The sequence below is a fragment of the Sinocyclocheilus anshuiensis genome, unplaced genomic scaffold (assembly GCF_001515605.1).
Source record: "Sinocyclocheilus anshuiensis isolate Anshui unplaced genomic scaffold, SAMN03320099.WGS_v1.1 scaffold913, whole genome shotgun sequence".
Lineage (NCBI taxonomy): Eukaryota > Metazoa > Chordata > Actinopteri > Cypriniformes > Cyprinidae > Sinocyclocheilus > Sinocyclocheilus anshuiensis.
This window is the reverse complement of record NW_015554131.1, coordinates 710,853-737,670: the sequence shown is the minus strand read 5'-3', so window position 1 is coordinate 737,670 and position 26,818 is coordinate 710,853. Positions and strand designations below refer to the sequence as shown.

General features: G+C 36.4%; 1 protein-coding gene across 1 annotated transcript in view; it reads left to right on the top strand.

Moving 5' to 3' along the window:
* gabbr2 (gamma-aminobutyric acid (GABA) B receptor, 2) overlaps positions 1–26,818 on the top strand; it is a 228,996-nt gene that overhangs the window by 115,555 nt on the left and 86,623 nt on the right. The window contains exon 3 of the mRNA XM_016462856.1: positions 21,273–21,443. Coding sequence (XP_016318342.1) covers positions 21,273–21,443 — 171 coding nt within the window. The remainder of the gene's footprint in view (positions 1–21,272; positions 21,444–26,818) is intronic.

Below are 26,818 nucleotides of genomic sequence, written 5' to 3'. Positions count from 1 at the left end.
CCCCATTGTAAGGCTTGGAGGGGTCAGGACAATTTTTATTATAACTCCGATTGGATATGTCTGAAAGAAGAAAGTCATATATATACACCTAGGATGCTTTAAGGGTGAGTAAAACACAGGCTAATTTTCATTTTTGGGTGAACTAACCCTTTAAGGGCAACATACTTGATGCTTGAATGAAACCTACTATAACTGACACTTCCATTAAGTCTCCTGAGGTATGAAAGAGAGACCTTTAAGTAATCAAATTTTCCTTCAGGGAGTCTTTATGATATTGTTGAGTTTTCAGTACAATTTTGTAGCATAGCTAATTTAAAAACATGGAAAGGCAAATACTTGTGTCTAGAGCTTGTCAAATTGTAATGAATCTGAGACCTGGTTTGGTTAAGTGCCTCTCGTGACACGTCCAGATGAACTCAAGACAGATCTTTCCATCTTTCTGTGAGGATGCAGCTGATGGACTGTAAATTTAATTACTACAGCTAAGAGGAATGTGTAATGTGTCGTGAGGGCTGTCCCGATCTCCATGACATTAGAAATGAAAATGGAGTATTAGGTTTTTTTGTGAATGGAGGGAGGAAATGGGCCTGCCAGTTATATTAATTTCAAGGGAGCACTTCTACGGATGTATAACCAATTACTGCCTGAGCCTCCAAGACTTTGACAAGTCATTGTAACTTCTCAAGCATGCATTATATTCAATAGCCTGCTAATGCAAAATCTTGGCACACTTCAGAGCTACCTAAGAAGAAAAGAGAGCTCAAGAGTCCACTGTACTTCCTGCGTGATCAAATTGAGCCAGGAAATATCTGCTTTCAACCAGCATGATTTCACATTCCCTCTCTATCTTGAAAGCTACCTTGGTTACACTGACTCATAGTCTTGTCAATGCCCCTTTGTTTCAATTTAAAATAACATCAGACTTCTGCATTTAGGCTTTCATTTCTATTTGGTTGTATTACTTAATTCTTTCTTTATTCTGCCTTCATCGCCAATTTAACTGGAAGAGGGAAGAGCAGGCGTTCAAACAAACCAAGCTAAATAGCCTCAAGTGAAGATTCCCCTGTTCTGCCTCCTAATGTTTCTCTGGCAAATGAATTAAGAGAGGATGAGAGAAAGAAAGAGAAATCCATTTACAGCATAGTCCATATGAACAACACATAGGCTCCGTTCCAAAACATAGCGAGCTGTCCACTGCCTACACAAGCAGCTGCCTTCTTAGACAGCACCCGAACTGAAAAAAAGAATGAACTGATTCGGAATGCCCTACATAGGCAGAATCTCATTGTTTCATACAAATAGTGCTTGAATATACAAATAGACCCAACTCACAATTTATTTCAGTAGGGTTTGGTATTAGCATGTTGCTAAGCTAACAATGTGGCACCCTAATTAGCGTAAATATACATAGTACCTACACGCAAATTTCAGGTAAAACAGTGTGCTTTTAATTATATTATTTTAATAATATAATTATTGTTTTAAACACTGTTTTATATTCTACGTTTCACATACACGTACGAAACTCGGTACACACATGTAACACACCGATACCTACAAAAACGTCTCTTGGTTCAAAATCCGAAACCCAACAGAAAGTCCATTATTTTTAATTTCCTGTATGATTTTTGGGCAGTCAATGTTCAGTTATAATCATAGCGCCACCTGTTGGCAACAGGATATGTCATGCGTTACACTAACTCAAGCATACCATGTTCAATCTGCACCAGACTTCACATTTTTGATAAAAGTCCTGGCCTGAAGACATCTACCTGCCAACATTCAGTTATAATCATAGCGCCACCAGCTGGCAGCAGGAAGTTTGGCACATATAAATTACTTTGACATATTCCTCCTATATTTACCACTTTAAATGCATATTGCCCACTGTTTGCTATTTTCCTAAAGCCACCGGGTGGCGGTGAGCCCGGGTGCGAGGGCCCTTTCATCGCTGCTTGCAGCTTTAATAATCATTGTTTTGCATTTGTTTTCAAGATGCATCCCATTTTGCATATTTCTGTACTATTCTACACCATTCTGTAGTGTAAGTAGCACAATAAACCCTTGTGGGAAAAATGAAAAAGTGTACTTTTTACCAAAATAATACACTTTTAAAGAATAACTGAATTTAATGTTTTTGGACACTTAACTGCATGTTATTTACAGTTAAACCGTTTAAATCTATATTGAAATCAATACTTAAAAGTGAACTTTAAAGTGACCACTTAGTACCTAAGTAAATCTTTGTTTGTAATTTCAGAATTTTTATTATAGTCTTTTGAAATATGGTTAAAAATGTTCTGCTGAATGTTTGGCTAAACTTGCTAATGCTAGCGCTCATACCAGCACCTGTATTTGAAACATTTGCTTTTGTGTACCAAAGGAAAAAAAAGTGGTTTATTTGAGACGACACTACCTTTCTAAAATTCATGCACTAGTTGGCAGAGTAGAGAGTTTGCCACAGTGCATTCTGGGATTTCCAGCATATATGTTATGCTTCCTTCTGGAACATGGAGGGAAAACCATAAATTATAAATGATAAGAATGAAACTGGTGAAAATAAACATTGATGAATAGATTTGTATTCTCGTATGCCAGATCCATAAGACACTGAGATGAAAACATTACCCTCTCCTTTTTCTTTCTCTCTCTCGATAGATGGGTGGGGGATTGCAGGAGGGTTTTGCTCTGAAATATCCTGCTCAGCACAGAGAGATAGCAGCGCATGCATTGTAATCCTCTCTCTCCCTGTTGGAAGGAGTGACGAGGAGAAGAAAAAGAATAATAATGGTTTCTACAGTTCAGCATCTGCTCATTAATCTTTCATACAGACCGATCTGCCAGCAGCGGCAACGCAGTGAGATTTCGGGTTACGCTATCAAATCTCAATTTATAAATAGAGAGAGTTAGAGAGAGTGTGATGGAACACAATCATTCATCTCTCTTTGAGTGCGCTGCTTTCATTTTTTACATCTGTTCAAGGGTCAGTGTTTCTATTGCACTGATAACAGGTAATTTGATAAACTGCTGAAAACCACTGGCATGATCAATAGAGAAAACATGAATACACTTTGTGCTAATCCGGAGAGTTAGTCTTTGAAGAACAATTACAATTGTGCCCATTTTAAAAACTTTGTGCCTAATTATTCAAACTCATGAAATGTTTCCTTTTGCTTTCTAGGCCTTAGGGTGAATTCAGAGGGCTGTTGAATGACTTCTTTAATGTATCACCATGTAGTGTCAGTTTAAACAATAGATTGTTCATCGTAGTGTCATTTTGTAACATGTAAAGTGAATGTGTGTGTGAGTTTAATGTGCAGAGGTAACTTTAAAAGGTTCATTTTCCTGAAAAGATTAAGCACAGTCTCTGTGGCTCTATGAAAGCTGTGCTCTGTTTGTTAGAGCATCATGATGATGCATTTCCACAGTTATTAACATCGTAAATACTGGCAAAGCTTTATTTAGATGTATTTTTTAAATTATGTACACTTATGAGACTAAATTAAAAACTAGTTAACGCTGCCACATGAGTGTTTTTAACACAATAGCTAAGGGAGTGACTGCAAATTTAACATCTTTCTCTGTTCTGACCAACATATTCAGTCTCTCCATATTTTTTGCTCTTTTCTAAAGTTGTAGAAACTGAATTTTTATTTTGTTATTGGATCAAATGGGAATGCAAAAAATATATTTGTTGTAGTTTCTGTTCATCACTATAGAAGTTTACCCAACTATGTCGACTTCTGCTTCAGAGAAGCCCAGAAATGTGAAAAATACCTGACTTTCTTTCTTTTGTGCATATATATGTATATATACGCCTGAACACATGAGATGGAACTATTGCTTTATTCGCAAATGTTTTATGCAATACTCTAATTTTCACCACTTTGGATGGAAACTACTGAGACTTTCTCCAAAATATCTTCTTTTATGTTTTGAAGAAAAGAGAGGGTCAAATGATGACAGAATATATTTTAATTGAACTATCCATTTAAGTTCTAAATGGAAGTACATGACAAGATCCTGAATTATGTAATCACACTGAGTTTTAGTTTGGTATCAAAGCCATTTGTGATTATCAAACCTCTGAAGTTTAAGCGTTCCTCTCTTTTTTAATGGCAGCCAGATTCCCAGCGTTCATGATCATTTAAAGGGGATTATAATGGGATTCAAAAGCGTACGACCTGCAGGTCATGCAGCAGCTCTGCTGCTCAGATCAATAAGCTGATGAAATGACGGCTCCTTAGCCCCTCTCTCTGTGCACAGGAGGAGTACTATCCTCATCTTCCAGGAAACATGGGAGTCTGAAGGACACCCGAGTCACATGATCAATAACCCGGGCTGTTTAACCAGGTCATACGCTTCTTCTCCCTCCCCTTCCTTTTCATCTAGAAGAGCGCTGGTGACAGCTAACTCTTCCTATTGATTAATGTTGCAGCTCGTCAAATCACCCATTCCAGACACACACGGGAAAACACAATGCCACAGATGAATTACCCTGCTGAGAGAGGAGGCTAGGCTGGCCCGGCATATTTATGCCTCACTCCGGGTGCTGTGGATCATTGAGCAACATTTTGTCTCTCTCTCTAACTGTTGTATTGCAGATGCAGATATTCTTTCTTGCTCCATTACAGTTTGCATTGACTCTGTTGACTTTGACAGTATGAAGAAACTGGAATGGTCTCCGGGCCACAATTTGAATGACTAAAAATGCTAGTTTATATGAACCTTAGGCATGAAGAGATGGATTTTTGCTGTATTATTTTAGAAAAACACCTAGTCTGACATCGAAACCTCGACAAAGTGGTGGAATGGACACTGGAACTGACCATGAGGACTGGACAGGTCTTGGGCTGCATGGCAGCACGGTTTTGTGGCAGTCAGAATTTGAAATATCTTTTAAATTCCAATGAATTCCTGGATTTGGATTGAATTTGAAATGAAGATGCAGAGTTGTAATTTAAATACCCATCAACATGGTACACAGACACACAATGGAGTTCCAGAAACATTAGATTATATTTATAATCAATGTCTAAAATGCCACCTAAATATTGTTATACTAAATATTATAGACATGTGTATTTACACTATCGTTTATTCAAAGTATAATTAATAAAAGTAATAAAGACATTTATAATGTTACAAAAAAAATAGTTTCAAATAAATGCTTTTTTTGGAAAAAAATTTCAAAAGAATCCTGAAAAAAAAAGATTAAAATATATAAAAATAGAAAGCTGTTATTTAAAATTGTAATAATATTTCACAATATTACTGTTTTTACTGTAATTATGAAGAAAACAAGAAAACAAGCACTTTTCTAATCCTGATATATTTGTGCCTTTATGCATTGATATGCAGCAATGAATTATGGATGAATGGAAAGCTCTTGAACATGGCGCCGTGTTTCTCACCGGCATAAAAAGTGCCGTGCCCTCTCACCCCGTCACATGTGCGTTGTCGGTGGGAAATAACGGCGGCGAAATGCAGGGCAAGGGCTGGTCATTTCTGTTGTGACAGGCATCTAAACAACCTGCCGGATGGATCGCAGTAATTGGGGTTAAATGCCCTCAATTAGCAGCGCATTGGCAGAGTTGCGGCGCTCGCTCCTCTGCTCTATCTGTCCGTCGGCCCTGCGGGAGGGGAGGAGGGGGGCAGGTACAGGTGTGGGACTCGGCAGACTCACTCATGTGGCGCTAACGCTCGCAGCGGTGTGGAGAATGAAGCGGCGGCTCCCTTACAAAATCGATTGCCATATCATCATTGGGTCCACATGCTGGGCGGGAGGGGGTTATGTGGCTGCAGATGGTGGAAAGGGAGAGGCTTCTTTTCAACGGTGCCCTCTAATGGGTTTTTCTCTGTGTGAGAGTGTGTGTGTTGTGTCTGCTACTTATGAGAGAGAGAGCTTTTATAATCATTGGCCACTATGATGGCTAGAGATGCCAGCGTGAGATTGATTATGAGAGTGACTCACATCGACTTTGATAGTTTTACTGTGGTGTCGAACCAAAAGGTGTTGGTGAGTAACAGTTTCAGTAACCTCCAAATGTGGGAGTAATTATGTTTTTGTTGCTTATTAAAATGAATATTTTCCGGTCATCACACAAGGCTCTGGGCAGAGATGAACATATACAGTACTACGGTATGAGTATATTGGATGTGCACAATAACACACACTAATTGTCAAAGCGATCAGTTCCATGTCAGTTGCTTTGTTCGTTATTAGCCATTTAGCAGATGATATTAATGCAAATGGCAGCACAAATGCATGAAATACATTGGTTCAGGATGTGAGGGTTTTACACTATGAGATGGTAGATTAGAGTGCAGAGTCAGAGGGAAGGTCAGTGACTGTGTTTAAATGGAATATTCAAAGAGATGTTTGCCAAAGTTGTCCGCACACTGGAAAAATGCAATCAGACCAAAAAAAGGTCTATCCAAAATATATCTTTTATTTTTCATATGCAAAAGTGAAAAAGTGACAAAAGTGCAACTAGCAGATGTTTCAGCCCATGCTTTCTTCAGTGCTTTTTAGATGGAATATTCCAATAATAACTGTTATTCACATTATGTAAGCATTATGTATATGTGATTGCCATAGCCACATTAAGATATTCCGGTTTTAAAATTTTGATTAAAGCATGTGACATGCTGTATACCTAACATATACATTAACATTCAAAAGTTTGGGGTCGATGAGATTTTTTTATGTTTTTGAAAAGTGTTTTATGCTCACCAAGGCTACATTTATTTGATCAAAATACAGTAAAAACAGTAATATTGTGTTTCCTATTTAATATATTTTAAAATGTGATTTATTCCTGCGATTAAAGCTGACTTTTCAGCAGTCTTTACTCCAGTCCTCAGTGTCTCATGATCCTTCAGAAATCAAAAATATGCTGATTTGCTGCTCTAAAAAACCTTTCAATGTTAAAAACAGTTGTGCAGCTTCATATTTTTTGTGGAAGCTGTGATACTTTATGAATTAATATTTTTTATTTATTTTTTATTCATTCAATCATTTTTTGGGAAAAACAGTCATTTATTTGAAATAAAAATCTTTTTTGTTACATTATAAATGTTTTTACAGGCACTTTTGATTCCTTTCTGAATTCAAATATAAATTTCTTAAAAAATAATAATAAATAAAATTGAGATTACTTACTGAGCCCAAATGGTAATGTATTTGTATCTTTAATTAAGTCACTTTAATAACTAAACATTCATTTATATCTATATTAATTTATGTTTATATCATGTCCAGTTTATGTTTATATTCATTTAATCTATATTCGTTAATATTTATATCATAAGAAGATATGACAAAGGTATTTTTGTGTGGTATTAGCATCTGCAGTATTTCCAGAAGAAATGTATCCATATTTATCAATATTTATATTTATCAATATGCATGCATGCGGAATATGCTTATTACATGTATATAGGACTATTCTAAATAGCTGCAAAGCATTTAAACCTCTTTTTCAAAACAAAGGTGTAAAAAATATGGACCTTAATCAAAAAATTCTATGCATGTATGACTTAAAATATTTTAGATCCTCCAGGATATTCTAGTCCTGCACTGAAACTAGACCATTTGTAGAAGCATCTCCGATATATAACTCATGTTTCAGCCACCTGACAATAAAAGCATGTTATAAAGATGACAGCGCTCTGGAATAACAGGTAATAAGCCTGATATTTCCCAAATGCCTTTATGAATTAGACTCTCAAAACACAATTGGTGAGTCTTAGCCTGTCTGGGGTGTATATTATGCTTTAATGAGCTGGGTTTGTGTGTGTACCAGCCTAGCATTCCTCATGAGCAGCAGTTCGTGCTGAGCTATCATGCCGAGTGCCAACTGCCTCTCTTGAATACTGAATATCAAAAGCATCCTTTGTGTGGTCTTCATGATCCTCAGCAGCTGATTAAACCTCTTCCCCAGTGTGAATATCCCCACCATGAATATCAGATCTGTAATGACGTAAACAGGATTTATCCTCTTCGTGTTGACTTTGTCTTGAATTTTTTCCTGTGATGCAATGCTGAATTTTCAGCATCATTACTTAAGTGTTCATTGTCACATGATCCTTCAGAAATCATTGTAATATGCTGAGATATATAATGGTTCAGGTCAGGATGAATTGCTTCAGATTATGGGAACGGTAAATAATGAGCAAGGATCCATCATGCTCTCTGAGGAGCACTTTGTTTGTGAGTCCTCTGTTATTGATGATTGGGTCTATGGTGAGGATGATGGTTTCTTCCTGTTGGAGGGTCAGAGGGTGAGAACCTGAGTCTCCCCTGTTGCTGTCTGCTTTAAAAACTCCCTTTAACTAATTGGGCCTCCTTTGACCCTGAGATCCAGTTTACTTGCTGCTAGTTCCTCCCTGGAGATACGTCCTGGCGTTATCGGTTCATTTTTTATAAAGTATTCTGGTCATGGTAAACACCATGCCTTATGCCTGAAAATGCCCTCTCATTTTTTCTACTTGCTGTATTCTGTAACTGTTAGTATTAGGGTATGTGAGCAATGCAGAGTTGCATGAGTTAGCCTGGACTGATGAGAATTTTGTTTGAAAGCCTTTCACCCTAAGATTTTTCCAATGCTGCTTCATTAAAAACAAAACAAAGTCAATCGTTTTAAGTATCTAAACGTCTGTTGACTCAAACTGCTAAATTTGCTTTAAGAAAAAAACTGTAAATTGTGGCTTGAATCATCCCAAAGAGTTAAATCTTCAGTCATTAGACGTTATTGTTTTGTGTCTATAGACGTTGTGTGTCATAAATTGCAGTTGGTTTTAATCATATGTTTGATTTATTTGTATTCTTTAAAGAAAGGTTTCATCCACATATAACGTGTGTTTTTTTCAGTGTGTGTTAGTAACTTCTTCAAACTGTAGCACAAGCAATATTGTTAAAAAATAATAAAATGAATAATATATATATATATATATATATATATATATATTTCTAAGCCATGAACCAAACCAATCATACAAGATGAATCACATCCTAAACTATTATTTATTTGTTATATTTATTTATTTATTTGTTGTAGTAAATTGAATACAACAGTACAAGACTTTAATGAGGGAATGAACTACAGTTCCACTATCCTGTAAATGACATAAATGAATGATATACACAATATAAAACAATTATTCCCACAACACATATATAAATAACTATTTGATGCACATTGTATGCAATACAATGAAACATAAATAAACAGCAAAAACAATTTATTTGACCAGATTTCAGAATCGTCAGCAAGTTGACTATCTAGATAGCACAGTCAATGTATAGAATAGCGTGGGTAGTATTTATATTGTTGTCAACAAATAGGACACTGCATTGCATTCAAAAATTTTGGATATTGACATTTTGGCTTTGATAAAAATAGGCAAGGATGAAACTGGTGTCCTCTATTATTCATTTCCTTTCCGGCAACAAAACCTGAAAGTGACACGTAACTCATAATTACAACTTGAGAAGTGGAAAGTAGGAAATTTCCGATTGCACATGAAGGCAGCATTAGTCGTTGATTAATATTTATTAATAGTCTAATAGTTTGTTGATTGCAAAGAAAATTGTATATAGTCGCATATATAAGTAACTTGAGAATAGTTTTAATTGTCATTAGCAATGCTTTATGGGATTGAGCAGTTGCTCTTGAGCTCTTTTGTGTATGACAGTGACTTCTCTGATTGGTTGCAGTTCAGGATTTTGGATTATAGTTCTTCACCAGGAATTCACCCTTTTTTCCCAATGAAGAAGAAATCATAATGACTTTAACATGAGCATGTCTAGTTGCTTAACAACCTAATGGTAAGTCTGGTCTATGTTTTCCCGGTGGAGAAAATGAATGGCATTTTTATTTCCAGAACCCGACTGCCACCCTTTTTTTAGAAGATTATTTACCATTAATTAAAGATACATTTAGGTGGACAAGCACAGCTGCATTTCATTAATCTTTTCCATTTCCAGTCAGCTTACAAAGAGCAATGAAGCTAAACTCATTGCAAGTCGATGGCAGCGTTGCTGAGAACAATGTTGTGCAGTGTTGTCAATATTTCATTCTGCAAGGCCACACAGTCTTTGGAATTGGCTAGAAAACCTTAATGAGAATGAAATGCTGTCTATTGACTCAGGCAGCCGGAGTGTCAAGAGAGTCGGCTACACTAGACCTCACTCAGTTAGGCTGCGCTCCCAGAATGCAAAATGCCTTATTCTCTGCCCCACCATTCCTTTTTTCCATAGGTTTTTTCTGTCTCGCACCACAAGTACAGTGCCTCCTCAAGGAAACTCAGATGAGATAATAATTAACAAGAAAGAAAACTAGATTAGAACAGTTAACAGATAAAGCTGCATGAAATGTTTAATTATTTATTTTTTACTGTGTCAATGTAGTTGTTATTTTTAAAGCAATGTAAATATTTAATACATTGCTTCTTTACAAGTTTGGGATCAGTACACATTAAATTGACCAAAAGTGACAATTAAAACATTTATAATGTTACAAAATATTTCCATTATTATCTTTACAGTTACTTAACCGTTATTTAAATAATAATTTCTCAGTATTATTTTGCAATAAAATAATTTGTAAAATATTTTTGATAAATAAATGCAATGTTGGTGAACATAAAAAAAAACATTAAAAAAAAATCATACCCACTCTAAACTTTTGAATGGCAGTGTATTTAAATAAAAATAATGTAATTGAAAAATGTTAATTCATATATTTCTTTAAAAATATTACATCTTTAAACATTTTAAAAACAATTTAAATATTAAAAATCAATTTAAGAGAAAATTGATAGGTTCATTCGTATTTTTTTCATAGTATTGGTTGATTGATTGATTTTGGTGCTTGATGATAGTGTAAGATAAATAGTGTCAACATGCACAGAAATGAAATTTCATTTATTAGCCGTTTGGAGATTTTGCCTGTTCATTTGAGGTCCAATTCCACCGCAAACAGCTGCCGCACACATATCGTCCCTCTCAAACTCCATTTGTCCTGTTCACCTCTAGAGTATCAAAGTCATCTGGTATTTTTCTAGAGTATAAATCCCTGGTCCCTTTTATTGGACTTATTAGGTAAGCACTGTGACCTTCAAGTCCCAGTGCTGTGGAGCTGAGAGTTGTGACAGGCAGTGGCTCTTCTGTGCAGCTTTAATTAACACTGGCACTGGGAGATTGATGGAAAGAAGATGCAGGTTGTCGGCACGGCTTTGCCTCTGGCAGGGGGTGGCAATTAAAACTCTGTGGCAGCACAATGTGGGAGGAGAGGAGAGAGCGGTATTAGGAGACCAATAGGATGTTACCTGCCTTAGACATTGGATACACGTGTGTTTGTGAGCATGAAAAGGCATGTATCACTATAGAAGTATGTTGTTATGTTATAAAAATGTTGATCCTGTTGGAATAGCATGTGTTTATTTTGCTCTAGATATGCATAAATGCATTTGGCGAGAATGCCGATATAAGAGTGTATTATGCACATTTGCTTTATACTGTAAAGAGACCTTGCATTTAAATAAGACGCTCTGGTTTGGATATCACCTGGAGATGCTGGGCCTCCTGCTGCTAAAGGATCTGTGTGGGAGTGAGAGAGGCTAATTTTGTGTGATAACTTCCTTTCTTATTCTCTCATGGTGAGAAAGTGAGTGCTCACACTGATCATGTGCTCTACAGGAAGTGAAGGGAATCTAATGCATTAGTTGTCATTACACAGAGTTTACAGATCAGCTGGCTAGAATTCAGAGAGAAAGGTGCAGTTCAGACTATTTAAAGGTCATTTTTTGAATGTTAAAATTCTTTCCTGTTTTAAAGAGACGACTGTAAGTAAACTATGCGTGGGCTGAGTCTCCTGAAAGGTGCCACTGTGAGATTCTCATTTCTAAATTGTGCATCCTTGTTTCTTGTCCCCGTGTCTTAGCTGTTCCATCCTAAAGAGCTAGGGAAGTATGCAGGGATGAAGTGCAAGGAGGGAGAGACTGAAACAAGATGTATTTGTAATATTAGAGATGCACTGATATCCTGAAACATTAAGTTTTAAAGCCGGCATGAAATTGAAATTTGCTGAGTGCATGTTATGGATCTTATTATGATTGATTCATCCATTTGTTTTCAGCTCATAATTTTTAATCAAAATGTTGACTTTTCAGTCAAATGGCATACTTCTCTCTGGCGATGTATTCTAGGCTTGCCGCGATAGACGGTGCTGACGGTGATACCGTTGTTAAGCCGCAACACCAGTTACGTCACTTGCCCACCGCGGCACCGACCGTTTTGATTTTTTTATAGTAATAAAAATCATTTAGTTCAGTAAAAGAACAGACATTACAATTAAAAACTGAACGCGGCTGCTCAATGCAGCGTGCCAAACGACAGTCGCATCACAGATCAGATTTCATTTATCCAGTGAGGAGAGTGAGTCGAGCTGACTGACAAAAAGAGTGGGTTGAGACAGACAAGATGATGGCGGATGATTTAGTTTCGAAACGAAATGCAAAAGCACCTGTTTGGCAGTATTTGGGATTTTGAAAAGCCTGTTGAATTTTGCCGTTTATCTAAGGCTTTATTTATTTTATTTGACATCAAGGTGTATGCCGTGCCTCCAAGCTTTCTTATTCGTTTTGCTAATAAACTTTCTACGTTTCTTATTTATTTGGTTATATTATACCTGTTTACTTATTTCCAGTTTTTTATAGGCTACCTATTTAAACTTTATGTAAGTTATTTGTTATTTTATATTAGGCATAGCCTGCCCTATAGCATGGTGTATTTTATTCGTTTTGTTAATAAAAGTTCTATGTTTTATATATAGGCTAAAGTGAGTTTGACGTTGTATTTTGTTGTTGCATTCGAGCAATTGACGCCGAATTGCCGCTAATTCGAAAGTGAAAGTAAAATGCGCACTAAAATGCTTTTAAGCTATTTAAAAGCGAAGGAAAGCGAGGAAAAGAGGGAAAATTCAAACGAACAATTGCTTTACGCCGAATTGCCGCTATTTGAAAGTGAAAGTCAAATGTGCATGCTGCTTTTGCAAGCTATTTAAAACCGAAGGAAAGCGAGGAAAAGAGGAAACGCCCCTGCCCCCACGGTGATACCGGTATTATCGGTGTTGTCACATGTCGATTAACAGGTGGGAAAATTTCTTCACCGTCACAGCCCTAATGTATTCTGGACTTTTCCCGTCATTTTCCAAGTCACCCTGGTCTTTTCTTACAATCGACCTCAGGCTCGTATTTAGATCTGCCTCCATCCGATCAACAGCCCATGGATAGAACCAAATCCCTGCCATGTATTTTTTTCAATAATCTATTTCACTGTACATCACAATAGATAAATATCTGTAGTAGTGCTGGGCGATATGGGCAAAAACTCATATCTTGATATTTTGTGGCCAATTTGCGATATACGGTATATATCTCAGTATTTTGGTTTTTGTAATATTTAATATATATTTTACATACCACCCAATGTTGTCCAATGAAACAATACATATTAAAGGCTCTGAAAACAAATGAAGTGAATGTAACAATGTAAGCCTATATGATGTGCAAAAAAGGGTTAAAACCACATCTCATTCTAACATTATAACATTGCAATCTAAAAACAAAAATAATGCTTTTAAAGCAGAAGTCAAATGTACTAAACTAAAAATGAAAATAAATGAAAACAAAAGCACAGACTTGTATTAGGCTATTTTGATTAGGCTACCCCATTACAGTCGCTTTACAATTAGTGCTGTCATATAAATACACTTACTTGTCGGTTTAAAATTCTACATATGTCACATTTATTGTCCAACTACAAATATTTCAGCGAAATGTATATTTTAGTCAGAGTTATTGTGCTCCTATTTCATTGAGCTCCGTCTGTTTGGCGCGCTCATTCTAATTGAAGTCTGTGAAGTTTAGCAGAGAATCGCAAAGCAGAAGGCGCATGCACTTCTGACAGAAAAATGGAAATATTTCCATGACTTTCTAACATATACAGATGGAGAATATACCTGTGAAATGTAAGTTATGTATTAAGGAAAACAGCACATCTCAAACACATTAAGCAGAGCGTCTCTGTCAGCGGAACAGTGTCAGAGCCGCTTTAAACTGAAACTATAAACTATCTTATGAGTTTTTTTAAAGCCCTTAATGTAAAGCTTGTCAGATGTTTAGAACAAACTGGATTATGCACTTTCTCCGCAGCAGCTCAGTCTGTGTCCTCCGTTATATTTTTCAGTTGCGCTCATATCAAACTACTGTATATCGATATAAACGATATTGCTTCATACCATATCGCTTATAAAGAATATATCGATATATCGTACAAACTCGATATACCGCCCAGCCCTAATTTGTAGATTCTTTCGTTCCATTGCAGCTTAAACCGAGTAAAGTTGCTCATACAGAAAGTATTGTACCTTTTTCTTTTTTAAGGATGCACTGATATAGAATTTTTGACAAATACCAATAAGCTAAGCTAATAAATGGCTGATATTATAAATCTAAAAATGCTTTGTTTAAAAAGAGAATTAAAAAGACAACACTAGTAGCAAATTAAGTCATCAGAACATGATGTACAGTATGAAAGATCGCTAGATATTCACTTTAAAATGTACTATAAAACTCCTCTGCAAACTTGCTTTCTTCTCAGGCTTCGCATCCTCGCAGCATTTAGAGAATTGATAAATCTCTCATGATGCTGGACTCTGATTGATTTCCGGGGTCATGGCCTGAAGGACGAAGGAGCGAATAACAAGGAATCATCAATTAGAATATTGAGAAACAGTCACTGGGAAGCTTTCAGAACACTGATAGCACAACAAAATATAATTAGTTTAACCAGTGGCTTGAGTTTGGGTATGGGACTGTCTTTTTTGTCTGGCCAATAGTTGAGGGGGGTAGGTTTTAAGAAACCTGTCAAGAAATAGTCATTATTTTGCCAAGAGGTCAAAGTTTGGCTTGTAGATGCAGAAACTACATAATTTGGTGGCAATATTTTCTGATTCATCAGTTTCTTTTGAATATGAAGATTTTAAAAGCAAAATACAATGGCAGCCTCTCCCTTCTCTGGTTTCTTTAGTCCTCGTGGCTGTATTTGAGTGCATTATGCTCTGACTTTTCCCTTGTGAGGATGGAGCATTCTGCATGTAGGCTAGTCTCCACTAAACAAAGATTAGAGCAACCTCCAAGAGACCCCTTAATGCTCAGTGAGTCCCGTAGGTGCATTTGGATTTAGTGGCACTAGGATGATAAAAATCCTTAATTGGCAGCACTAATCTGTGTGTTTTGAACAACAAGCACTTCATTGAGCTGAGAAGAGTGACGGGGTGACGTAGCATGACTCTTATTCTGGAGTTGGCCATTGATGTGAAAGCAGAATTACACTCTGATAAAGGCTGTAAATCTGCTAATATTCTGCACAAGAACAAATTACTTATTAGGTTTGTTAGATATTGAAGTCTTTGATCTCTCTCTCATTTGTTAGGGTTGATTTTTTTGTTTTAAAACCAGCACATTGAAATTCACAGTTCATTCACTTTGGATTATGCAGTATATAGAAATGCATTTAAACTATATAGAGGGGATTTTTCTCATTGCAGTCAAAAAATGTCACAATTGATCAAAGATTTAAAACACAATACTTATTAAAAATACATAAATGACCAGTCACAAGTGGTTGGTATGGTTTTGTAATGTTTTTGTGCTCAAAAGTCTTTGTGCTCACCAAGGCTGCATTTGTTTGATCAAAAATACAGTAAAACAGAAATATTGTGAACTATTAATTTTTTTTTACTTTTATTTTAATATATTTAAAAAAATATTAAAATAATCTATTCCTGAGATGCAAAGCTGAATTTTCAGCATCATTACACCAGTCTCCAGTGTCACAATATCTTTCAGAAATCATTGTAATATGCTGATTTTGTGCTTATCATTAAATATTTCTTATTATTATCAATGTTGAAAACAGTTGTGCTGCTTAAGGACCTTATATATGAATACTTAGATAGGTGTCGTATTCCCATAGGTTGATGGGGATCAGCTGAGAGTCAGCTGATGCGAGCTTGACTAACGTGACCTGCCAGAACTAACGCTACGCTTGATTTTTGTTGACGAAATAACAATAATAAAATAAAAAGAATAAAAACTTTAACAAAAACCTTTGTTTTCGTCAAAAAAGGAGACAAAATGTTATTACGGACTGCTCTACATGCCTCTACTACGCGAGCTTTCATGAGTGTGGTTGCCAGATATGTTGATATGTTGCCAAAATGTTAAGACTTTTAGTCGACTAAAACTAAATAGGATAAGGTTGACTAAATATGATAAAAACTAACAAGGACATTTAACTCAGGACTAAGACAAAGACTAACATTTAAAATAGCTGATAAAATTAACACTAGTTACATTTTTATTTTTCAGAATTCCCTGAGGAACAAAGTTAAAAAAACTTAATTTATTTGAAATTGATTTTTTCTAACATTACAAATGCCTTCAATGCCAAATTTCTCAATTGAATGGATCCTTGATGAATTTTTCTTTAAATTGATTTTTTTAAAATTGTACTGACTTAAGACTTATGAACAAATGTGGGATTCCTAATGTTAAATTGATTGACTTTTTGACATTTATTTCTGTGTCAAAAGTGGCACAATATAGTATATCATAAAAGAAAAAAGTAAGAAGATGAGAGTGAGAGTGAGTAACGATAAATGATGATAACATTTTAATTTTAAGGTCAACATCTCAAGTCTTTTTAATTGAGTCACGTTCAACAGGCACGACATCACTGTTCTGAGACTGACTTCTTCTTTCATGACTGTCATTGAGGAAATGACTTTTTTGAGGCAGGTCTGAAAAGGCCAAAACCAGACCAATCTAGATAGTGTCTATCTGTGAGTTAATGCACACTTGCCTTCAAAGAGAATCACAGACTACTAATCTGTGTCATTATCAGGAATCATAATGTCTTATCTTTTCAGCACTGCAATTAACCCTACGTTGATTAACATCAATAACTCTCCTAGAGGACACAAAATCATTATATTACATTACTTCAATCCCTCGCAATCCCCTTTCATTTGCTTATGCCCATGTTAGAAGGAAAAATGGATGTTCTGCTCACCCTCCTTCCTCTTGAAACGCAGGTGGTGTGATTATGCCAGCTCTGTTGTCTGCTGTCAGCTATAGCTTTAGTTCACACATTTCCTATGTAATATAACAGTATAAATAAATCCTAACCAAATCTGTCTATTCCCCTGTCTAAATATTCACAGGTCTAAATGTTTCTAACAGGGTTTAATGGAATTCATCGAAATGTTAGACTGTTGTTATTCGCGAGTTCTCTGGCTGTCAGGGTGTGTACACACCAGCGCGCCATTGTGAGATCAGGGAAAGAATTAAGAGCCGGTTTTCTTCTCTGCATGACAAATTCAGCTCGCTTTTATCCATAAGGGGGTTCAACCACGGTAAATTTGTGAGAATGTGTCAAAGGATGTTCACTTCAAGGTGAAATGAATGCCTGGACTAATCCCTTTGTACATACACATTATTAATTAAATATCAAAATATCTTCCTTTATGTTTCACAGAAGAAACAAAGTCATAAAGGTTTGGCATGAGGGGGAATAAATGATGACTGAATTTTCAGGATTTTCAGGTGAGAAAATCACATTTTTATCAAAAACTACATCTGGATAATATTCAGTACGATTATCAAAGCATAAATCCAGTAAATCGCTTCCATCAACACCTCCAAAGCTTGCACAGACATATACCACTTCCTGGATCAACATTTTACTCTGTAACATTATGCAGTTTTCATTTATATGATGTCTATTGCTGGTGAACGCATTATTTTTCATATGCATCTGTTTACATAAGAGATCGCTAGTTTCTCCATCCTGTTCACGTGTGTTTTTGTTCGGGAGGTTTTGTACTCGTTCAGAAGATGCGTAATGGTGCCCCCGAGCGTATAACAGTGAAAACACGGAAAACCATAAAAACTCGTCTTTGGCAGGGAAGCGTTTTCTTGCAAAAGACGAGATAACTCGTCAATGGCGTGGAAAGAGTTAAAATGCACAAATTCACATTATTTCACATTAACCCCAGTTTGAGAAACTTTGATGTAATGTTTAATGCACTTCATGTTGTTAAAGGGATAGTTCACCCCAAAATGAAAATTCTGTCATTAATTACTCACCCTCATGTCGTTCCAAACCCTTAAGACCTTCGTTCATCTTTGGAACACAAATTAAGATATTTTTGATTAAATCTGAGAGCTGTCTGACCCTGCATAGACAGCAACGCAACTGCAATGTTCCCAGTCCCAGAAACATAGCAATGACATCGGTAAAACAGTCCATGTGACATCATTGGCTCAACTTTTCAATTTTGCCAAGCTACGAGAATACTTTTGTTAACATCTTCCACCATTTTGGAGAGTACCACGACACATGTGCATGCTTTCCCCAGAACGTAATCAATGTAATCAGCATTGTTTACGTTCAGCATGCGCGCGTTTTCTCCTGAACGTAAACAACGCTGATTATGTTGATTACGTTCTGGGGAAAGCATGCACATGCATCGTGGTACTCTCCAAAATGGCAGAAGATGGTAACTCGGGGAGAAGAATTGTTGAATAAATTATGTATTTTTGTTTTCTTTCTTGTAGCTTTGCAAAATTGAAGTTGAGCCACTGATGTCACATGGACTGTTTTACCGATGTCCTTACTATGTTTCTGCAGGGTCTGAGAGCTCTCAGATTTCATCAAAAATATCTTAATTTGTGTTCCGAAGATGAACGAAGGTCTTACGGGTTTGGAACGTCATGACGGAGAGTAATTAATGACAGAATTTTCATTTTTGAGTGAACTAACCCTTTAACTAACCCAACAAATGGAATATATGTTCTTACTCTTTGTGTTTTTATATCAATATGGTACAAGATTATCCTATTTAAATCAATATGATAAACAAGTTAGGTCAAAAGTAATCTAAAATTAGTCGGATTATATTACCTAAAATGTATAAAGTAATGGATTACATTATTAACTACAAATTTTGTCATATAATTTGGAATACAATTTGTAAGTAATCTACCCAGCTCTGGCTGCCTATATAGAGAGAAGACATTAAGGCAGCTCATATGTATTATATCCAATTTACATGAAACGATATATACTGTATAGCAAATCTCAATTTTTTTATAAAGTTGGATAGATAGAAGTATGTCAAACTATATGTGCATACATGCATACTGTATAATTACCAAGGGTGATATATTCTGTATACCATATCTCAACTGCTTGATTTTCACCCAGCTCTAATCTGCTAATGCAACTATAAAGCATGAAGATACAGAGTTAAGATATTATAAACTCTAACATCATGATTTTCTGTAAAGCTGCTTTGAAACAATGTGTAAATATACAAATAAATTTGACTTGGCTAGGTTTTGGGATGGTGCCTGAATCTCCTCCTTGTATCAGAAAGTCGACCTAACAAGCTGTATTCAGACCATGTTCCCCTTAGCACTGTGTTTATATGATTACGTCACTACTTCATTCACCAGAGGGGCCACAAATGAGACAAGATGAGAGGTCAGGGGTCACGGCCACTGCACACTCCAGAGCAAAAGTCAATTCCATTTCACCCACAATTCTATTCACAGGAAAAGTAATTTAGTTGATCCAATCCCGAGCAAAGGAACGTCCTATTCCGAGTTCATTTCCAGGGAAAACCCTGATGTAGACCAGAGTTGAATAGAACTTGTCACATTTTTATATTGTGGCTCTTCCTTGTGCTCTGGAAATGCAGTTTACTCTGTTAGTACTATATGTAAATTGCTGCTTAAATCACCTGCAAATTCCGACAGACATTTTATGACTGTAAGCAAAGAGTGTGCTCCTTTAACAAGTATAAGACGGCTTTTGCTATTTGAACTCAAAGCATTTCCATATGTTTATCTCTGAGAGACTAACAACCCTCAGGATGTATTATTACCGGAGGAACATTTGTTAATCTACTGACGGGAGCACTGGCATAAAAATCATACCTTGATGTTCCAGGCTTGTTTTTCGCTCCAGCTGAGGCTTAAAATGCTCTGCCTGGTGTTTGACAACATTAAAGAGGGCATGTTTTGAGCAAAAAAGTGTGAAGCCCCTTTCGAACGGTCCCTTTTTCAAAGCCTGAAAAGATATAAACATGCTTAGCATGCAATATTTGAACAGTAAATAGAAGCGTTTTAAAAAAATCTTATTAACATTTATGTTTCTTGAGGCAGAGGAGAGCTAGATGAAGCAGGACTCAACAATTAAGCAGTGTGAGAGAGTTTTAGGCCATTCAGTTGGTCACATGTTCCTACAGTCCAATGATTTGCTGATCATGTGCATGATTTTATGCCTTGCAAACATAAACATTTGGTTTTCTGTGATGTTTTAAACATTGTTTTGCGAATTATGCACATCACCAAGGTAAACGTTTTGGGCAAAACTGGTACAGTGTTTGTATTACTGTACAGTGTATTCCATTGTTTGTTTGTTTTTAAGGTTTAAATGTTCAATAAAAAAAATAGTTCTTATTAATACTGCTAAAATATGTTTCTAAAAATAAAAATAAAATGCACTGTATTATTATATAATAATATTTAATATCATATTTTTACTGGCCCAAATTCTTATTGTTGACCACTCCACTATGGAGAACAAACACAGATTATAATGTTCCATAATACATCTTAATACACACATACATATTCAAGCTGATATGCTGAGTTTGACCATCAGTGCAAACGTTCATGGCTCCAATCAACACAGGCACTCACCAAAGGTGTGAGAGCTGTCTTTTTATAGAGATGTGTTAGTATGTTGAATCATTCACACCTACGCTTTAGACTCCTGGAGTCCTGGCATACTGGCTATGGGCGGCCACTTGCCTTCGATCCAGCATGCTGCTCAAATAGCAAGTTGAAGATGAATACAATCTCAGTCCAATTACGCCATAGTGCTGTATTAAACTTAATAAGACGTGATTTTAATATGACTTTACAACATCCTGCAATGTTGCACACCTTAGTCTATGATTATGTTATTTATTTAAGAGTTTTGGAGATTTTGGTCTTTCCTTATTCGAGCATATTACAAGATATATGTATATACCTGTTAACTACAGTACATAGAAAATAACCAAAATGGCCACTGAATTGATTTATCTTGAAAGGACTTTGGCTAACTGTACTTTCTTCTTCCTTTACAGCTTTCTTTTGCAGCCACAACTCCTGTCCTGGCAGACAGGAAAAAGTATCCAAATTTCTTTAGGACCGTCCCATCAGACAATGCTGTGAACCCTGCTGTAGTGAAGTTTCTCAACTATTACAACTGGAGCAGAGTGGGAACTCTGACCCAGGATGTCCAGCGCTTTTCTGAGGTATGTTGAGTAAAATAACTTGCCCTATTTCTGAATGTATTTTGAATCACGATATTGTTATTCAGTCCTTAAACTAATGTTAAGAAAATGTTTTAGAGAGTAGATATTATGTTTTCGGTCCTTATTTATTTGAAGGAATATTTCAGAATATTGAAACACTTGGAGTCACTAAACAAAAAATGAAATTTAGCGAATTTAGCTCAATGGGAATGAATGGGGCCAATCCGTAAACATTAAAATACTCAAGCACCATTATATACCACAAATACTGTTCATAAAGATTTACTTCTATTGAACCTGGAATATTCCTTTAAAGGGGTCATGAATTGAGAAACCAAAATTCCCTTGATCTTTTGACATATAAAGCCGGGCTCACACTACAGGAGTTTTAAAATCCTAACCGATTATGAAATCTGGTTGCAGCACACACATAAAGAGAATCTTTGCAGATTATCTTCCCTCAAATCTTAAACATGCACACACTACAAGATTTGAAAATCGTGGCGCATCACACACTACAAGATATTATTAAGATTATCATGCCAGAGGGAGCGCTTCACGTGATCTCACGCAGCAGATCATCATTGATATTTCAGTGATGTTTACATATGTTAGCTAGCGTGCTAGCAGCTTTCTGCACTCACCCAGTATGTTAAAAACTGAGGCCATTTCACCCCAGCGCTTCTCTTTCTCCTTACGGTTGTGAGACAGTCGTGTTACTACAAAACGTCAAGAAGCAGTTTCCTCTGTCTCCACTATCCAACGGAGCCACAGCAGCTGTTTTGTGGTCGCGCATTGGCTATTGTGAAAGTACTGACATAATCATATAGCCGTCATCCTCCCGATTTAAATTCTAAAAATCAAACATGTTTGATATGATCGGGGCGGCCCCGATTTGTGTGCGAGCAGATCGGGAGGTGCAAGATTCGATCTGTGAACGGCTCACATTACCAGATAATCTGCGGCGAACATGAGGACCGATCGAGGTGCTCGACAAGATTTTTGTTCCGATTCTCGGGAGGGGGAAATCGGGGCTAAATCGGGCTAAAAATCCTGTAGTGTGAGCCCGGCTTAAGAGGTCATTGTACTATAAAGTTTCAGAAATCAAAACTTTGTCGTTAGTCTAAAAACAGCTTATATTGAAGGCAGTCTGCCAAAACGACAGCTTTTGGAATGTTCTACTATATGATGTACAGTAATAATGGCAGGATGAAGGCTGACTTTGATTTTTACAAATTTTTTTAATATTTAGGCCTACATATCTAATAAAAAAAATGCAGGGGAAAAAAAACTGTAAATTACTGACTGAATTCTGTATGTTCTTCAATAAAAAATAGTTGTTGATTTTTAGTTATTATTTATTTAAAAATGATTAATAGTTTGTGTTTTTTAACATTTTAAGTTGAATTAGATTATTGTATTGAATATATTTTTAATTTAAAGGGATAGTTCACCCAAAAATTATATGATGGATGGATGCACTTTTTATTTTGCTAAAAAATCTCAACCACCATTCACTGCCATTGGGCTTGGAAGAGCAAGGATAATTTTTAATATAACTCCGATTGTATTCGTCTGAAAGAAGAAAGCCATATACACCTAGGATGGCTTGAGGGTGAGTAAATCATGGGGTAATTTTCATTTTTGGGTGAACTATCCCTTTAAAGTCATCCTGGAGCCCCCTTGGAAATTTGCTGAGATTAAATCAGATCCTGAACAGCATTATAGTTCTGTGTGATATTATTTACACTTTTATTTGCAAAAATACTGAAATGCACTAAGAGTGACAGGCAATATGTATTCATACATGCTGTAAATAAATTGCATTGTCACATTTTTATTTCATTTTAGGGGAAGCCAGCTTTCCCACGCATTCTTAAAACAATTGCTGTTTCTGTGATACCTTCTAAGAGAATTAGTTTTTATTAATCTCTTCCTTTTGTCAGCACATTGTGGTAAAGTTTAAAAGATACATATTTATGTTTTTCAAAACTTTAATATATATTTTAATCTATATGAAGCATATTATTGTTTGAGGCAACCCAGGCTCGTTGGAAATACTTGCCTCTAAATACATTTCTGCAACACCATTATTTACATACCTTACTGCACGTTTTGCGGCAGTTTCTAAATGAAACGTCCAGTGAGTGGCACTAAATTGCGGGTTCATTACGTGGCCCTGGCACTTTTTTGTTATGTTGATATAGGCATGTATTGCTGTGTTTGTATTAGGTTGCTTCAAGTACCTATTGCAGTGGTTCATAATTCAAATATCCAAGGAGTGTCGCTAAAAGTTAATGCTCTATCGTGTTGGAAATATCCCCAACACCAAACCCAACCTTAAACCTACCTGATAGTGTTAAAAACGCATAAAAACGCATTTGTTGATGCAGCTGTGCTATTTTAACTTCCTCATGTGGATTTGAGCTGTTTTGTTGAACTGTAGTTTCACGGGGTTCGTACCGGAGCTCTTCATCACGCAAATGCAACGCCGCATTGCGTGAGCTACCTAGCAAACCTACTGAATTAGAAAACGTATGCATATGAAGCTATATATGTGACGACACGTTCAAAAGTATCAGTTTTCAAATCTCGCAGCCTGTTAAAACATTTTTAAATTCATAACACAATATTCAAGTAATTATGTGAAAATTAGGCTTTATTAATCGAAACTGTGGACCTGCAAATCATACTTTGTGTGAAAAGGAATAAAAGCTGTGAGAGCTTTACTGCCTCTAGTGTTCATTTCAACTGGAAACTGCAGTGATTCACCCCCCCCCAAAAAAGTGCGGCCCCCCAAAAATTTGTGCCTGCCCCCTCACTTTGTGTGCTCTGGCGCCAACCCTGTTCATATGTATAGGTACGTTTTTTTCAGTTCTGCAGAAATGTATTTAGAGGCATGTATTTTCAATGAGCCTATGTTGGTTTGAGGATAGATGGAGAGTAAGTGGTAATGTCATAATCGTTATTTTAAACAAAATAAATATAATGGAAAATTTGTATTTGCTCATTTGTAATAGAACATTTTAGTGATCATATGATTAATTTAAAAAGTAAATATTTTTATTTTTGAGATAAATGGCAAGTAAAGTGGTGCTGATTCTTTTTCTCAGATCGCAACAAAAAGCCAGGGAGACGCCGCACACAACCACTGCTTAACACAATAAATTTATTTTAAAAGGAAAATAAACATGAAATGTAGTCAGTGTAAATGAAAGTCAGTATGTCAGGAAGTATCTATAACGAATACCAATGACATCAGTCCAAGCAAACATCAATAACAAAACTCAAAACCAAACGTCCGATTTAGGGAGAGATGAATCAAGGCGGAAACTTCTCTGGTGCAATGGTGAACTCCCATAACCTCTGCGTCCTATGAGTTATCTGGCAGACTCATGCACCAACGCCAACAACAAACAACTATTCCTCTTCCCTCTCATTGTTCCTGCAAGTCCTTTTTAAGACCAGTTGATTTAGTCCAGGTGCTGCACCACATCAGCCAATCACCTGCAGACAGCCGGTTTCTAACGGACCTGTGACTTGGGAATAAACACAGAGTAACTCACTAAGATGTCTAAAGATTCAGTGTATAAATAAATAAAATAAATAAATAAATAAGCAAGCATTTGCACAGACACTCTGTATCTGAATGAAAGTGTTATGAGTCCGACTCTCTAACCATTAGGCCACGACTTCCCCTGGCTGAAGAGAGTTGTGCTTTTGCCTTTTGGGAGGTAAGGAGCTCCAGTGAGAGTTGTGGAAGGTGTAAATCCCTTTATCTTTGCCTCTGGATGGAGTTGCTGAACAGACACAGAGGGAGAGCCTGATCCCGTCATCAGCCTGCCTGAGGAGGGCACTGGAAGCCTGATTAGCATGCCGGTGTCACGCTCTCTCACCCTCAGCGGTGCCGTACCGCAGGAGAGCTGCCCGCGCTGTGTGATCTGACATTTCAGGAGGAGGTGCATCTGTTGTGTCACACAAATTAGGAGGCACGGATCTGGACTGGCCTTTTTTTGGAGACTTGGGTTGGCTGGGGGTTGCTTGTTTCACTGCGAATTGATATTATTTTTCTCAAAAGTGCCTCAGTCTAATTGCATATATGGAAATCCTTCCTTTAATACTTAGAATAAACAAAGAGGTTTTCGTGTGTGTGTGCGTATGTTGTGTGCATGAATGCTCTGGGTTTCTATCTCAGCTCTCATTCTACTTGTTCCAGTGAAGAAATTTAGCACCTGTCCTGTGTGCTGCTTGATATCTGACACATTGCAGGAGGCTGTCGGTGTTTTGCCTGAGTGTCTATCAATAAGTGGATTAAGAGCTGTTCACACTCTAGCATGAATCACACTCCAGTATGCTGTTTTACAGATTAAGACCCAATCCCCTTTTTATGTGGTAAAAGATTAGATGACTTGGACGCTGATGAGGAATTAAACCCATTTGTCAGGCCTCGCACTTTTGAGGATTGTGTGTGTTTGTTTGTTTGTTTGTATGTATCTACACATAAATTGCTGTGCATCTACAGTAGGTGTCTGTGAGGTGTCAAGGGCTCTCGCAGTCCAGCTCTCATATCTATATACTCACTGTTACTCTATTTGCGCTGACATAAGGTTGGGTTTGAGTCATTTATCTGAATAAATCATGAGTAAATAGATTTTACAGCTTTTTAATGTCCTACATAGAGGTGCACTGAATGCATTGCTTTTTGCATTGAATGCATGAATGTTATTTGAATGTGTGTCCTGTTCATATTTGTTTGAAGTTAATATTATAGTCATATCTATCTATCTATCTATGTATCTATATGTTGTCACGGTACCAACATTTCTGTATTCGGTACCAATACCAGTGATACCAATTCGGTACCAAAGCAAAACACAAAAACATACTAATTAAAAAACACATTATTTTTATTAATAAAGTCAAACAAAAATAAAATGTACAAAAATCAATGCTATTCTTGATACTTATATATTGATACTAAAATTGTAATAAAACCGCAAGTAATACAAGTATGAAAAAAGTAAACAAGTTTCACCCAAAAGTTTTGGTCATATTTTTGCTGCCGCTGAAAAACAACTGTAAACTATTATCTGTTTTAGGGTTTGCTGGTATGTTTCATGATCTTCCTCAGCCTGCAGCTGTAAAACAAAAAAATATATAATATACTTAAGTAAAGCAATAACCGCTGAAAAACAACTGTAAACTATTATCTGTTTTAGGGTTTGCTGGTGTGTTTCATGATCTTCCTCAGCCTGCAGCTGTAAAAGAAAAAAATATATAATATACTTAAGTAAAGCAATAAGCTGAGTCTGACCAAATGCAACATTAGATCATTGACAACAGCTAAAATATAACTTTTCAGTAAATAACAAACT